Below are 13,484 nucleotides of genomic sequence, written 5' to 3'. Positions count from 1 at the left end.
CCCATCGAAAACGGTAGCATTCTCCCCCTTTTTCCCCCTTTTCTCCTCCCACTTGGCAACAAAAAGTATAACAAAAAAACTTCACTATTGAGGTTCTTCTTAGAGCACGAGTTCGTTTCTTAATTACACCATCTCGATAGAGTAGTTTGTGAGCTATTACACAGAAAAGAGAGATATGTAATGTATGCATGTAAAGATAAAGAGTCTTGCTCAAGTATTCATTGGAATAGGGTCTAAGGTGTAATGACCAAGCCTTCCTGTACGATATAGATTGAGTAATTTAGCAGCAACTTTATGTACATCATCTTCTGATTCAGAAGGCAAATAAAAAGCTTTCCTCAAATCTGCAAATTCTGCTTTGATTAGCTGTAACAAGCTTTCTTCACCATCCAGGTTTCCATTGAAAGATGAAATAGCATCAAAGAGAGTTTTCCGAACATTGTTTACGATGAAATCCTGCACAAAATTTGTTAAATTTCATTTCCAGCTATTGAACTAATTGGTGAAAATTTGAAATTTGGCCTAATATGTCATTCATTAGAAGGGACAAAAATGGTTATAGTATATTTTCTCTTTTTAAGAGCAAATTCCTTCTCTTTTTTTTGGTAAAGAAGAAAACCCGCAATCACTATCCGAAGGTGTGCATTTGATAAACACCACCTTATGACCCTAGCCGGCAAAGGACCACAGGGAGGTAAACCAGCCTAAGTTGCTTATAGCTAACCAACTCAAATCAAGAAGGCAAATAGATCGCTCCAACTAGGAGTTGAACTTGGAACCTTGTGGTTATCAAGCCAACAGTTTGACCAACTTGGTTGGCATTGTCCCCAGAGCAATTTCCATTTGACATTTACAAAACAAGTGCAAGAAAGATTAAAAGGCTAGGGGATTATACAGTCACCAATATAAGCTAAACAATTATCTGTCAAATGTTGCTTTTTCTGTGGTGTTTAATGCGGCTGCCCTAGAATAAAATTGATAGTATACCTGTGTGTGATCTGTCAAATGTTGGCTTTTCTGTGTTTTCTCCAAGTCAAAGCCATCATTAGTGGCTGCTACCATGTCTTTCTCAATGGCACACAACTTCGCCCATTTCTTGTATTCATCACTCCGGTTAAGGATTGCTAGAAAATACCAAGCAAGCTCTATTTCCCCAACCAAGCAGTCTTGGATAGCACCTGGATTGAGAACGGGAAACCAATCTGAGAAATTGTTGGAAAAGCTTGTTGCTTACATGCATGAATCTCTTACATCGTTTTCATTTCTTAATTTTCTCCCACCAATTAAGTACATTCTTTTGCTTATGTTTCCCTTCTCTTTTACATTGGTTGTTTGGGACAGTATAATTATGTTCTAGTCATCAATGTAACATTGCGGGTACCTGTCAAAGCTAGCTTGCAGCAGAGCTCAGCATCAGGAATGTCAGGAGGCAAAATACCAGGTGTGTCCAACACATAGATATTAGGATGGCTAGCAATCTGATTTACACATCGAGAAAAACACGCTTGTCAAAGAGCAATAGAAGAAAGAACAATGAATGCATCGAGAAAATTAAATGGCTCCAGCATAACAGAATTCTTCAGGTGGGGCACTTTAAATTCTCGTGCCCATAAGTTTAAGGAAACAAACAAAAACACAAAGTGACTAATTAAAATTAAGAATCCAGACCCATGGTGTTCGGTTTTGGGTTCCTATGAATACTTGAATGCCAAAGGAGAAGAAAAATATGAAATTCCACGAACTTATGTTCAGTTTATTAGATATCTTGAAATACAAAATGGATGACTCTTATCAAGACCAAAGAATGGGAAAGATTTTACACCTTTAAGCTGCTAATGTTTTTAGTCTCCCCTGGCTGAGGACTTACAGTAGCATGCTTTAGTTTTCCCTTCTCTTCAAATCAATGTAATATATACGTATCAGAATGTCAGAAGCGGTCAACATTTTATAGCAATATATTATTAGGAATTGATGTACCTGCTGCACTAATTCGTCCAACTTGATGCAACGAGTTTGCAAGGGCAGACTTTCCAACGTTAGGAATGCCAACAAGCATTAATGTTATAGTACGACCAGAATGCCCACTATTTATCAGTTCTCTTACTCTGGCTTGCAGAAAATTCAGGAACTGTCAAAACATAGGGAGAAATATTAATGCCTATTATTATATAGCGTATTTCGAAATGGCTTCCTCAGGTTTCCGTAGTCCTTACTTACCTCCTTAATGTTATCTTTATTATGGGAATTGACTCCAAAAGCTACATTCCCCTGTTCTTCAAAATAATGCATCCATTTCTATAAAGAAAAGAAAAGATAAACTGTCTGCAGTGAGCACACATTTATCTCCCACGAATAAATCTGGAATGATTGAAATTAGAACATATCAATAGTTCGATGCAAAAGATCCTTTGCAATACTTTAACATGCCTGCATCCAACAAATGAGAACTTGCAGCACTATTCGTATTAAAATCATAAAAAAATCTAAGCATAAAAAATCACATACCAAAAAATAAAAGTTCAGTCTGATAAGCAACAATCTTTCTAGAAAATAAAAACCGCATTGGGAGAAATACAGAGAGGAAGAATAATAAAATTTATTACCTTCACCTTTGAGCGATTTGCAAGGTCTGTCTTGTTAAGAACTATAATTCGCCTCGCAGAAGATGAACATTTTTTCAGCAGTTTGTATTTTGACGACAAAGGGATCTGAGCAAAGGTAGGAAGTAGATTCCAATGGTAAAGAAGGTATAAGCAACTTGTTCTCTTAATAACCTTCCAAGCATGACATACACCATACTTCTATTTTTCTACATTAACAGAAACATTTTTGAACCATCACTTCCATTACTTATAGCCTCTCCTACTTGCCCCACCATCCAGCCAAGTTGGCCAGGCTATTGACTTAGTAACTTTACAAGTCCAACTCCGACCTTCTTGATTTGAGCCGGTCAGATATGGATAACTTAGGTCACAAGCTGGATTTACCCAGTGTAGTGACTATGGTTTCCTCGTCATTCAAACTTAATTTACTCAGTACCATTGATGTAAATGTAGTGTAAATATATATATTTGGAGCATTCTCCTCCACTTAAGAATAATTGAGCTCACAAACTAATATTCTCATTTAAGCAATTAATTTCATCATCCATCCAACTTGAGTTCAGTGCATGAACCACTATACAATATAAATAAACGCTCTAAGCCAAACTGCCCAGAACCCAGATAGTAAAAGACAATTAGGAAGCAGCATCACCCAGCAAGTCAGTTCATTTAAGCATTATATCGAACACCTAGCAATACCCATTGAAAAACAAAGCGAATATGGATGGAGCACATACCCTGGCATCTCGGACTTCGAGTACGAAATCGACCAGTGGAATCCGGTCGGCGATGGCATGAGACGCGGCGGCCACATGAGGAGTGTACCACCAGCTCGAGCCTTTGTTTCTCGCTACTTCCTTAACTGCATTGCCTAACTTTTGAACTAAACTAGGTATTAATGGCTTCATTGCTACTTCCTTAACTACATTGCCTAGCTTTTAAAGGTAGAATGGTGCCCGCGTTCGGTTGCTCCGGGAGCTTCAGAGGTTTCACCGTTTCAGACTAACGTAGTTGTGTTGCGTTTTTTATTTTATGTTTTGATAATAACGTTGTGGCTTCACCAAATTACATCCCGGACTTTTTATGATACATCAAGTCACTAAATTATACATTCGTGACAAAAATAAAACCCGAACTCTCTAGTGTTGAAAATAAGTTTTAAGTACGTCTTTCATTCACTAGACTACTTCATTAGAGCTGTTTTTATTTTTAGACGGGTAAGAAGGTAAATATTTATGTAAAATTAATTGAACCATCTAAAATTGAGATCGTATTGCCACTTCTGGTCCCTTTCAACCATTATTTATTTTTTATATTTGGTCGCCAATTTTTTTTCAGTTGGTATAAATGTGTTTTTATTGTCACTTTTAGTCTTGTCAACCAATCTCAGACAAATAACTTGCCAAAAAATATATATTTTCTTTTCCAAAAAAAAATATAAATTTTCTCTTGCTACAACAAAAAATAAATAAATAAATAAATAATCATCAATTTAAATCTAAATAAACAATATTATTACTAAACTTTGCTTTTGTAGAACCCTAGAATGATAGGAAGTTTACATTTTTTGCCAAAATGATTGCCAGAGATTTGGTTAGCAATTAGCATGACTAAAGGTGGCAATCTCTATCAGATGTCACAAAATTAATACTTAGGAATCAAATGTAATAATTTGGAAGTTTGATTTAGTAGAAGGGACTCATCCATCTTTAACTAAACGTCCTGGGTCTGATCGTCCACGCGTACACAAAAAAAAAAAATACAATTATTAAGCAAGCTTTTGATATGAGAAGATGAAACCATAGTTGCTTCCTCACTAAATAACAACATAGCAGAAAACATGAAACTGGCTATATTAGCAAAGCCATCCCTAAACTTGTCCAGGTTAAACTTTGGCATCTGGTGAGTTAGAGAAGGATATTGAAATCAACTTAGACCTGTACTTGTCATCATCACCATTACCATCTCCTACACCATTCACCCCATTCTGCAAATCCAAACCAGAAGCTGCAGCACCTTCCTTCCCTGCTGGAACTGAGTGAGATATTGAAATCAGTGACTCCCTTGTGGCTTCCTCAGAAACCTCCTTCCCAACTTCCTTGTTATCCATACAAAGGACAATTCCTTGAGACATAACACATCATTTAATTCAATATCAAAATCATACCCGAACAATATAATATAACCAAGTCTTAGATTTGTGAAGGGTTAGTTTGTGCATATTGTTGTATGAATAGGTGTGACTAAGATGTGAGGTAGGACAACCCAACCAAGTTGGTCAGAGCTGTTGGCTTGGTAACCACAAAATTTTAAATTTGATTCTTCGCCAAACAGTTTATGGCATTCTTGATTTGAACTGATCAGTTATGGATAACCTAGACAGGTTTACCTCATTGTGATACTTTACCGATTACTTGATTACAATCACAAGGGGTTTACCTAGTGCACACCCTCAAATACAAACACCACTTAGCAAACTTCCCAACAACAATGTATGTACTAATGACAAATGTAGAAAGTTAACAGACAACATAAGCCACAGCATGATTGGTTTATTGGTTCATGTCTTCCAATGTGAAGATTTGTGTCCAAATCAAGCATTAACACCAGTTAAACCCAGGGTTTCTCCTCAAATCAATTACATACTTAATAGAGCAAACTAAGAACATTAATGGAGTCCAGGCAGTAGAAACCAGCTAGTTTAATTGACAGTAGGGCTCAGTTTCCATTATACTACTAGATCTGAAACTTACACACAACATAATCTTAAACTTGAAAAGTCCCCATCAAACTTAAACACCAGATTATGCGTTGCAGAAACTAACGCAGTGAAAACCAAGCCAGAAACTTAAACACAATGAAAACCAACAAAAGATTTAAGATTACCTTACAGAAATAAGATTGGAAGAACAAAGAGATTTGGGGAATTAGCGATTGAAATTTGAACGATGTTTAGCGGACTCCGATATAGTAACTAACGTTGAATGGCCTTTTAGTCTTCTGGGACGCTGGGTTTTATCCATTTCAATAGCTTGGTTCACACAACGCCAACTCCACAACTAGTCATTCACAATATTAAAACACAGTCCGCACGACAACACGTGAAAAATGCATTGCGTCTACCCATTTTTAAGACAAGTAATGTTGTCTAATCCGCGATTTAGTAATCACAATATTTTAATATTAACTTTGTGAGAGTTATTAAATGTTTGTTTTTTTGGATAGTTTGTGGACTATTATTCATAAAAAATAATAAGATTTATCCAAAACAAACGAAATATGGCATCATTAGTCACAATTTTGATTTATTTAGCTCACTCTATCACAACTTACTCATTCATATACGCAACTTATATTGTGGACCACGAATAAACATATATTTTAATTTATAAAATGTACATTATTTGGTAATATAATATACTTTCAATACTCAAATATTTACCTTTAAAAAATGAACCATTAATGTATTAAAAATTGTTGTCTCTCTCGTTCACTCGCCGCCTGATCCGCAACGTAGTGCGCCGTACATGATGTGCAATGCTACTAAACATATAAGAAACAAGAGGTACCTAAGAACATCCCTAATAGTGGGGTTTTTTTTTTCTTTGTGGTTTTTGATAAGTTTTTGTAGGTGTGATTAGGAAATATAATATGAAAGGAGAAATAGATAAAAGAATATAAAAAGGGAAAATATAAAAAGAAAACCAAAAAGCTGCAATTGAGGACAGCCAACAGAGGATGCATATGGTTTTTGTTAGGCGCTTCTCTCCTTCTCTCTCTATTTGTGAGATAATTCACTGTTCCAAAAACTTTCCTTGCAGACCATTTTTTTCCTCTCTCTTTCATGTGGCATGTTATTGTTCCAAAAACCCCTAAAGATCTACTGATATTGATGCTCTAAAGAAGAGCGATTGAGTAAGTAAAGTATGTTTTGTGTATTTAACGATTACAAATTTAATTCTTATTAATATTCTCTCGGCTGAACCTATTGCATGGGGTTAGTTTTCATGTGTAGTTTCCGAGTTATTATAAAGAAAGGGACTTATCTGCACACCATTGAATAATAGTTACTAGTTTCATCATCATTTCAAAAAAAAAAAAAAAAAAATCAACCAAAAGATCACTAATAATTGCATGTGTGAACTAAAAAAATTCATAATTTAAAATCATTATTTGATTTACTGAAAAGTTCACAACCATTATCAAAATGTACTATTTGTGCACAATGAACAAAAGTTCATCCGTTTATCAGTTGAATCACCATAATTTACTCTTTTACAATTATGTCGGGCCAGAGTGTGAGGGGCGTCTGAAATAAAAAATTTTACATTTTTGTCACAAGAATAGAGCATGCCTTTAACAAAAATGCACAGATAACTCTTAAACTCTTTAATTACTCCATATTACATTTTAATTCTAAAAGTGTTACACTGCACATTTCTTTAACCAATGAGTCACATTGAGTGACAAGTCATAATAGAATAAATACGGAGTATAACATTTTGGGGAAGAATAAATATGACATCAGGGCTAAATTGGTATCTTTTTCAATAACTTTCGTCCCCATGATTCCATTCATGAAATTGAAAATAGCGAACATGACACGCCATTAAAGCACTGATCATTGATGAATAATGAATGACTTTACTAAAGAATCATATGTAAGGCGAAATAATAAAAATAGATTCATTCCTAAGCTAACTCAGGTCCGGTCAAATCACACCCGTAAAATTACTCTTTCATGAGAAAGAATTGATTCCTTATTGTAAAATTAATTTATATTCAAACTTACAAATTTACAAGTTATTTGTTTAAAGATTACTCTTGGGTCGTTCTGTCAAAGTTATATAAGATAACCTTTTGCATCAAAATATAAGGTTCTCATGTTTAATTCAAGTTATGAAATTTTTCTCTGAGAATGTAACATAATTTTCACGTAAGATTTGTAATTATTGCAATTTGCAAGGGTGAATGTGAGATACCCTCCTATTCTTTAGATATTTTCACATTCCTTCTGGCTTATTGCTAATTGTGTCATTTTAATTCATATTTAAGTTTTAAACCAAACACAAATATTTAACATTTAGAGCAATCTAATATTTCCTAAGATAATATAATATTTTATGAACCAAACGCATGAAAGTTGATTAATTTTAGCATAGTAGATTTGCTGAAGTTACAGTGAACAAAACATCCTCAAAAAGCAACGATCATTGATGAACTTTACCAAAGAAAGAGAGTTGCAAATAACGACGGGAATGAGTGCTTAATTTCGTTTAGCAGGCCTGGCAAAGCATAAAGATGCGATCTTTGGGAGTTTGAGGAGTTAATAAAAACGAGAAGGGGGCGCAAATCTCGTGATGAGCGCAGTGTCTCCACGTCTGGAACAGGAAACAAGGGCGCTGCAAGAAGCAAGAACAGCGGCAGAGTGAAAAAAGCAAGTTGTGTCGGACGCCAAGAAAAAAAACGCCCCGTTTTACCTCACCACCACCTTTCACCCTCTCACGTGCCCCATCACGTGACCTCCCCCGCGGGGCCTCGGCCGAGTTGCAGACTTGCAGCCTTTCTTGGGTGTACTATGTAGAAAGAAAAGAAGCCCCCTTTTCACTGTCTCACTTCTCACCCAAACTCTCACCTTCTCAATAAAGAATCTTTATTCCCCTCATTGTGACTCTGGGAGGGCGTGTTTTCTGTGTATTCGTGTGTATAGACAGAGATTAAGACATATATAGGGAGAGAGAGAGAGGCTGAGAGAGTAGAAGAAGAAGAAGAAGAAGAAGAAGGGTGGTCTATGTGAAGAAAGAGAAATGGGCTGTTTACAGTCCAAAACTGCCAATGTTCAGTCCCCAGACCAAGAGCCCTCTCACCCTGACTCAAAACCAGATCTTGGTATTGCACTTTCTATTTACTTTGTTTGTTTTGGTTCAATATTGGACTAATTGTGGGTTGTGTTAGTCTTTAGCCACTTTGACTATTCATATGTTTAGATGCTGATGCCATTGATTGCTGATGGGTTATGGTCTATGGTGGGGATTGCATGTTGGAATTTGATCTGGGGTTTGCTTCATTTAATCTCTTCTGTATTCATTTGCCATCTGTTTCTGCTCCTGTGCTTAAATTAATAAGCTTTTTTCACTCTCATTTGTGGGTTTGTACAAAGTTTTAGTCTTTTCGCATTCTATTTTTGCATATCTCTTTGTTTGAACTTTGAAGCCTTGCTAGAAATTAGAATGCTGGTGTTATCACTTCTTTATGTGTCCTGTAAATATCTGTCAATGTATCTAAACCAAAACAGGTTCCTTTAAGTAGTTGATGTGTCTTGTGTATAATGGCTGTTTTTTCTCATGGTTTTGTTGAATTTGTGATGTGGATGGAGTGGATGACAACCCCGGGGATCAAGAGCAAGTGCCTGCATTCACAGAATTTAGTCTGGCTGAACTTCGAACTGCAACGAATGGATTTAGCAGTGAAATGATAGTTTCCGAGAGTGGAGAGAAAGCACCGAATGTGGTGTACAGAGGGAAGCTTCGAAGTAATCAGATTGTTGCTATCAAGCGCTTCTCCAAGCAATCGTGGCCTGACCCCCAACAGTTTGTGGTATGGTGGAGCATCTCTTTACTTTGAAGTTAACTATTATCTGATATTATGATGTGCCATTGTTATTATCGTTCTCTGTGGACTAGTGTTTTGATCCTTAAATTGCGTTTATGGTGCAGGGAGAAGCTGCTGGAGTTGGCAAGGTTAGACACAAGAGATTGGTGAATCTAATTGGTTGCTGTGCTGAGGGAGATGAGCGACTACTTGTGGCAGAATACATGCCCAATGATACACTTTCGAAGCATCTTTTTCATTGTAGGGCTTAATCTTTTGCCTCGTTGAGATCTAGTGGAACATATGATTCGATTGTAGATATAATTTCCATTTACCAGTTGGCATGACTTCTAGTCATTTTCTTGTAGGGGATAAACAGCCTTTGCCCTGGGAAATGCGAGTGAGAGTTGCCTGCCATATTGCACAGGCTCTGGACCATTGCGATGCTGAAAACCGGAAAATCTATCACGATTTAAATGCTTACAGAATTCTATTTGATGAGGTATTCTGTATTCATGCATCAATCTTTAGAAGTTTTAAAAAATCATGTCTTGGCCACAAAGGCGAAATTCCTTCGCTCCTAGGGCCCCCACACCCCCACCCGACAGGATAGTGGAGGGGTACTAAGCAGCCCATTAGGTAGGAGGACCAGTGCCTGGTGCCCACTAGGAGCTCACCACATTGGGTGTAGCTCCCACATTGCGGCTGTTAGGGCTTGGTCCTGTGTCCTTGCCCACAATCTACCACTCAGGAACCAACTGAGCTGCCTGTGCGGGCTTAAAAAATCATGCCTTGTTCCTATTTGTGAAATCTCCTGATATGTTTATTGGATTGCACTTACTGATATAAAGTTGTTCTTTCTTGTATCTATGTATAACATAATACTGGCATTAAGTTTGCCGAAAGAAAATCTTGTTGATTTTGTGACATTTTCACGGTTTTGGAATTTATATCTTATTGACAGTTCTTGTTAAAATCAATCTATTTCTGTAACCTTCCTTAATGTTTTCCATTAATATCTCAATTTCCTGACATCCAACTCCTTTAGATGTGCTCGGTTCACAATGTAGTATGGTTTTGCTTAACTTCAACCTGTATTAACTTATTTTGTTTGATATACTTACAGGATGGTGACCCGCGATTGTCTAGCTTTGGCCTGATGAAAAACAGCAGAGATGGGAAGAGTTATAGCACGAACCTAGCTTATACACCCCCGGAATTTTTGCGCACAGGTAAATTTGAATTCTTGACTTGTCTGTGACAATAATGTCACATATAAGTTGACATAAACAAGATCTAACTGCCCCAAGCTTCGAGAGTTTTTGAAATTATCTTATGATTCATGGATTGTATAATTCTTCTCAGTTCTCACTGTTTTATTTCTCTGTTTTAGGCAGGGTCATTCCAGAAAGTGTGATCTATAGCTATGGAACTGTTCTGCTGGACCTTCTGAGTGGAAAGCATATACCCCCGAGCCATGTACCATACATTCTTTTGCCTTTAATAAACTTAATATTTTCTGTCTTTTAGCTTCGGTTAAATCAAGATAATTATTGAATCCTAGTGTTGTAACTACATCATATACTAGTCGAGTGGTCATATATTATTATTAGCGTTTTTAGTACCTCATACATTATTCAGATGGTCTTGGTTTAAAGGTAACCACTATAGGATTTGGTGGAACTAGAATAATTGAATATAGGTTAACGTATTTGCATTACCGGTACCTGATTGTTTCTTGGACCGATTCACTAATTTCAAGTTATTATTTGTTCAGGCTTTAGATTTGATAAGGGGAAAAAACATATTGTTGCTTATGGATTCGTCCTTGGAAGGTCAATACGCCAATGAAGATGCTGCTGCATTGGTGGAACTTGCTTCGAAGTGCCTTCAGTATGAAGCTCGGGACCGCCCAAATATCAAGTTCATTCTTACTGCTGTGGAACCCCTTCAAAAGCAGAAAGAGGTAGTGTATTCATTGTCATTTCGTGATTCTTGATGGGGGACAACTTATATTCGACTGACTGATGAGTGGTAAAAAAAACGCAAATCGGTGTGTGCTTTTTGCGTTTGCCGTCTCAGGTTGCATCACATGTTTTAATGGGTCTGACAAAAACCGCCCCTGTTGTGGTTCCCACCATGCTTTCTCCTCTCGGGAAGGCATGTGCGAGGATGGACCTCACGGCTGTGCACGATATCTTGCTTAAAACGGGCTATAAAGACGAGGAAGGTGCAGAAAATGAGGTGAGCTTAGTTTGTCAGCTTCGCTTTGCTGTTGTAATCAGAAATCAATTTTGATGCCACAAATAAAATTGGTTATGATAGAAGGGCCTCAGTCGGGTTTTGCATTTTTAATTTTGGAAGCTGGCAAACTTATCTCGTGTATTCTTTTTTGTGATGTTGGGAAGCTTTCGTTCCAAGAATGGACACAACAAGTGCAAGATATGCTGAACACGAAGAAATTTGGAGATATCGCTTTTAGGGACAAGGACTTCAAGAGCGCAATTGAGTACTATTCAAAGGTACTTAGTTCGTTTCCTTTCCCTATCAGTAAATACAAAACCTCGGTTGAATTGTCCTATATATGTATAGATACTGGTCCTGTTTTGTAAATGACTGTTAGCTGATTGGGTTGAATTGTCCCATGAATTAGTTCATTTCCTTTCCCTATCAGTAAATACAAAACCTCAGTTGAACTGTCATATATATGTACAGTTCCTGTTTGGTAAATGACTGTTAGCTTATTGGGTTGAACTGTCCCGTGAATAACTAGCTGTTCATATCGAGTTCATGAGTGGCGTTTGATATATATAGATAACCCCGTTTTCAAATTCCAGTTGGTATCAATGATGTCCATCGCTTCTGGCACTGTTTTTGTGAGGCGGGCGCTCTCTTACTTGATGATAGGCCAGCCAGAGCTCGCGCTCCGGGATGCAATGCAGGCGCAGGTCTGCTTGCCCGAGTGGCCAACCGCATTCTACGTGCAGGCCCTCGCCCTCTCGAAGCTAGGAATGGAGACCGACGCCCAGGACATGCTGAGCGATGGAGCCTCCTTCGAAGCCAAGAAGCTAAACAGTTGGCGTAACTAAGTAATCCCGATTATCCAATCCCTATATCGCTGTTAGATACATATATATATACATTGTTAGCTGTTGATGAGGAAATCTGTAAGATGAGGGTTTGCATTTACAAAAAGTCGCCCTCTGTTGTAGCCATGAGTATAGTTCCATAATATAGTGTATACAGCATTGTTGTGGTGTTTGGCTAGGCTCTTTCTGAAGCAAATTGGTTTTGGAACTCGGTTAATTATATTCCGGTTTACGCTATATTGTGTTTGGTTAAACTTGTGGTTTCAACTTAACAGGTGTTTGGTTTTATGGTTATGGATTACAATTTACAAGGGTTTAATATCATTCGGAATGACAACTGTTGAACAGTTAATTTGGTAATCACAAGTTTTCAAATTTAATCTTTTGTGGGAGCTGACTTGTAATGATGGATAGGATTAGTTGGTAATGTTAATTGGATTTCTAGATGGATTCGGGTACCCACATGTAATGTTAAATGGGAATAGGACGGGTAGGGGTAACATCGTACTGGGTTCGGGTAGTCTTATAGCTGATTGGGTTAGAGTTCGGGAATGACTTAATAGACATATATTTTACTCATTGACATTCTTAAATTTAGCTGATTGGGTTAGAGTTCCGGAATGACTTAATAGGCATATATTTTACTCATTTTGATATTCCTAAATATCAACGAATATTTTTCAACCCCCAACTTCTTAAACACTTTTTCGATTCCCAACTTTTTAAATGTGCCATACACCTAAAATATGTGTATTATTGAAATCTTATATAAAATATTAAGCTATTGTAAAGATATATTCCTTATTTTGGTTACTTTTCTAGATACTCTTCACCACTCACAAATTTTTAAATTATTTTTTTTTTAAAAAAAGCCATCTTCATTATTGGATGGTCAAATTAATACAATTGTTTGATATAATTTATGCTTAATAAAAGTTAATCTTCATTGTGTTTTTGGTCAAATGTATGCAACTTAATGCTACATGCTCCAAAATGTCTAAAATCTAGCCTATCCTCAATGAGGTGATCTCATTTGATTTTGTTTGTTCATCTAAATCTGTTAGAAATTTTGCATAATCCATCACGAGAAAAGTTTTGATACAAATGATTTGGGCACATGACATTGCTTTTCTCCAAAATGTGATTTTGGTTTTATTGGGGTGTGACAAAGATGTATAAAGTATAAGCCTTTTGTCTTGGG

At 36.8% G+C, this 13,484-nt stretch overlaps 2 protein-coding genes and 1 long non-coding RNA gene across 6 annotated transcripts; 1 reads left to right on the top strand and 2 right to left on the bottom strand.

Moving 5' to 3' along the window:
* Nucleotides 1–66: 66 nt before the first annotated feature.
* Nucleotides 67–3,704, bottom strand: LOC116017506 (DAR GTPase 2, mitochondrial). Of its 2 annotated transcripts, none has more exons than XM_031258112.1 (8): nt 3,341–3,704; nt 2,604–2,708; nt 2,218–2,295; nt 1,978–2,128; nt 1,823–1,893; nt 1,382–1,478; nt 988–1,178; nt 67–456 (listed from the first exon to the last, which is right to left on the bottom strand). In XM_031258112.1, exons 1-8 carry the CDS (start codon nt 3,509–3,511, stop codon nt 211–213), a joined length of 1,110 nt encoding a protein of 369 aa, XP_031113972.1. In that variant the 5' UTR covers nt 3,512–3,704; the 3' UTR covers nt 67–210. The 2 variants fall into 2 exon arrangements, with proteins under 2 accessions (XP_031113972.1, XP_031113973.1); XM_031258113.1 differs by having other exon boundaries at nt 2,610–2,708.
* A 559-nt stretch (nt 3,705–4,263) lies between these two features.
* LOC116017130 lies at nt 4,264–5,683 on the bottom strand. Its single transcript, XR_004097841.1, has 2 exons — nt 5,490–5,683; nt 4,264–4,727 (listed from the first exon to the last, which is right to left on the bottom strand). It is a non-coding gene; the product is annotated as an uncharacterized LOC116017130 (long non-coding RNA).
* Nucleotides 5,684–7,855: 2,172 nt separating this feature from the next.
* Nucleotides 7,856–12,533, top strand: LOC116017289 (serine/threonine-protein kinase BSK2-like). 3 transcript variants are annotated; one of them, XM_031257842.1, is made up of 10 exons: nt 7,856–8,492; nt 8,983–9,200; nt 9,320–9,455; nt 9,563–9,696; nt 10,321–10,426; nt 10,588–10,673; nt 10,972–11,160; nt 11,277–11,438; nt 11,603–11,716; nt 12,032–12,533. In XM_031257842.1, the coding sequence occupies exons 1-10, from the start codon at nt 8,411–8,413 to the stop codon at nt 12,281–12,283; spliced, it is 1,479 nt and encodes a 492-aa protein (XP_031113702.1). In that variant the 5' UTR covers nt 7,856–8,410; the 3' UTR covers nt 12,284–12,533. The 3 variants fall into 3 exon arrangements, with proteins under 3 accessions (XP_031113702.1, XP_031113700.1, XP_031113701.1); XM_031257840.1 differs by having other exon boundaries at nt 8,974–9,200; XM_031257841.1 differs by having other exon boundaries at nt 7,857–8,492; nt 8,980–9,200.
* Nucleotides 12,534–13,484: the final 951 nt, after the last annotated feature.

The sequence above is a fragment of the Ipomoea triloba genome, chromosome 4 (assembly GCF_003576645.1).
Source record: "Ipomoea triloba cultivar NCNSP0323 chromosome 4, ASM357664v1".
Taxonomy (NCBI): domain Eukaryota; kingdom Viridiplantae; phylum Streptophyta; class Magnoliopsida; order Solanales; family Convolvulaceae; genus Ipomoea; species Ipomoea triloba.
This window is presented reverse-complemented; position numbering and strand designations above follow the sequence as displayed.

What these genes read in the sequence shown, in the direction of transcription:
- LOC116017506 (XM_031258112.1), bottom strand. Translation starts at nt 3,511, where the DNA reads ATGAAGCCATTAATACCTAGTTTAGTTCAAAAGTTAGGCAATGCAGTT. An exon ending in AAAACATTAGCAGCTTAAAG is followed by an intron (nt 1,479 to 1,822) that starts GTGTAAAATCTT and finishes TGTGTAAATCAG; the next exon opens with ATTGCTAGCCATCCTAATAT. An exon ending in ATTTGACAGATCACACACAG is followed by an intron (nt 457 to 987) that starts GTATACTATCAA and finishes AATTTTGTGCAG; the next exon opens with GATTTCATCGTAAACAATGT.
- LOC116017289 (XM_031257840.1), top strand. Translation starts at nt 8,411, where the DNA reads ATGGGCTGTTTACAGTCCAAAACTGCCAATGTTCAGTCCCCAGACCAA. An exon ending in TGACTCAAAACCAGATCTTG is followed by an intron (nt 8,493 to 8,973) that starts GTATTGCACTTT and finishes TTTGTGATGTGG; the next exon opens with ATGGAGTGGATGACAACCCC. An exon ending in TTCGAAGCATCTTTTTCATT is followed by an intron (nt 9,456 to 9,562) that starts GTAGGGCTTAAT and finishes ATTTTCTTGTAG; the next exon opens with GGGATAAACAGCCTTTGCCC.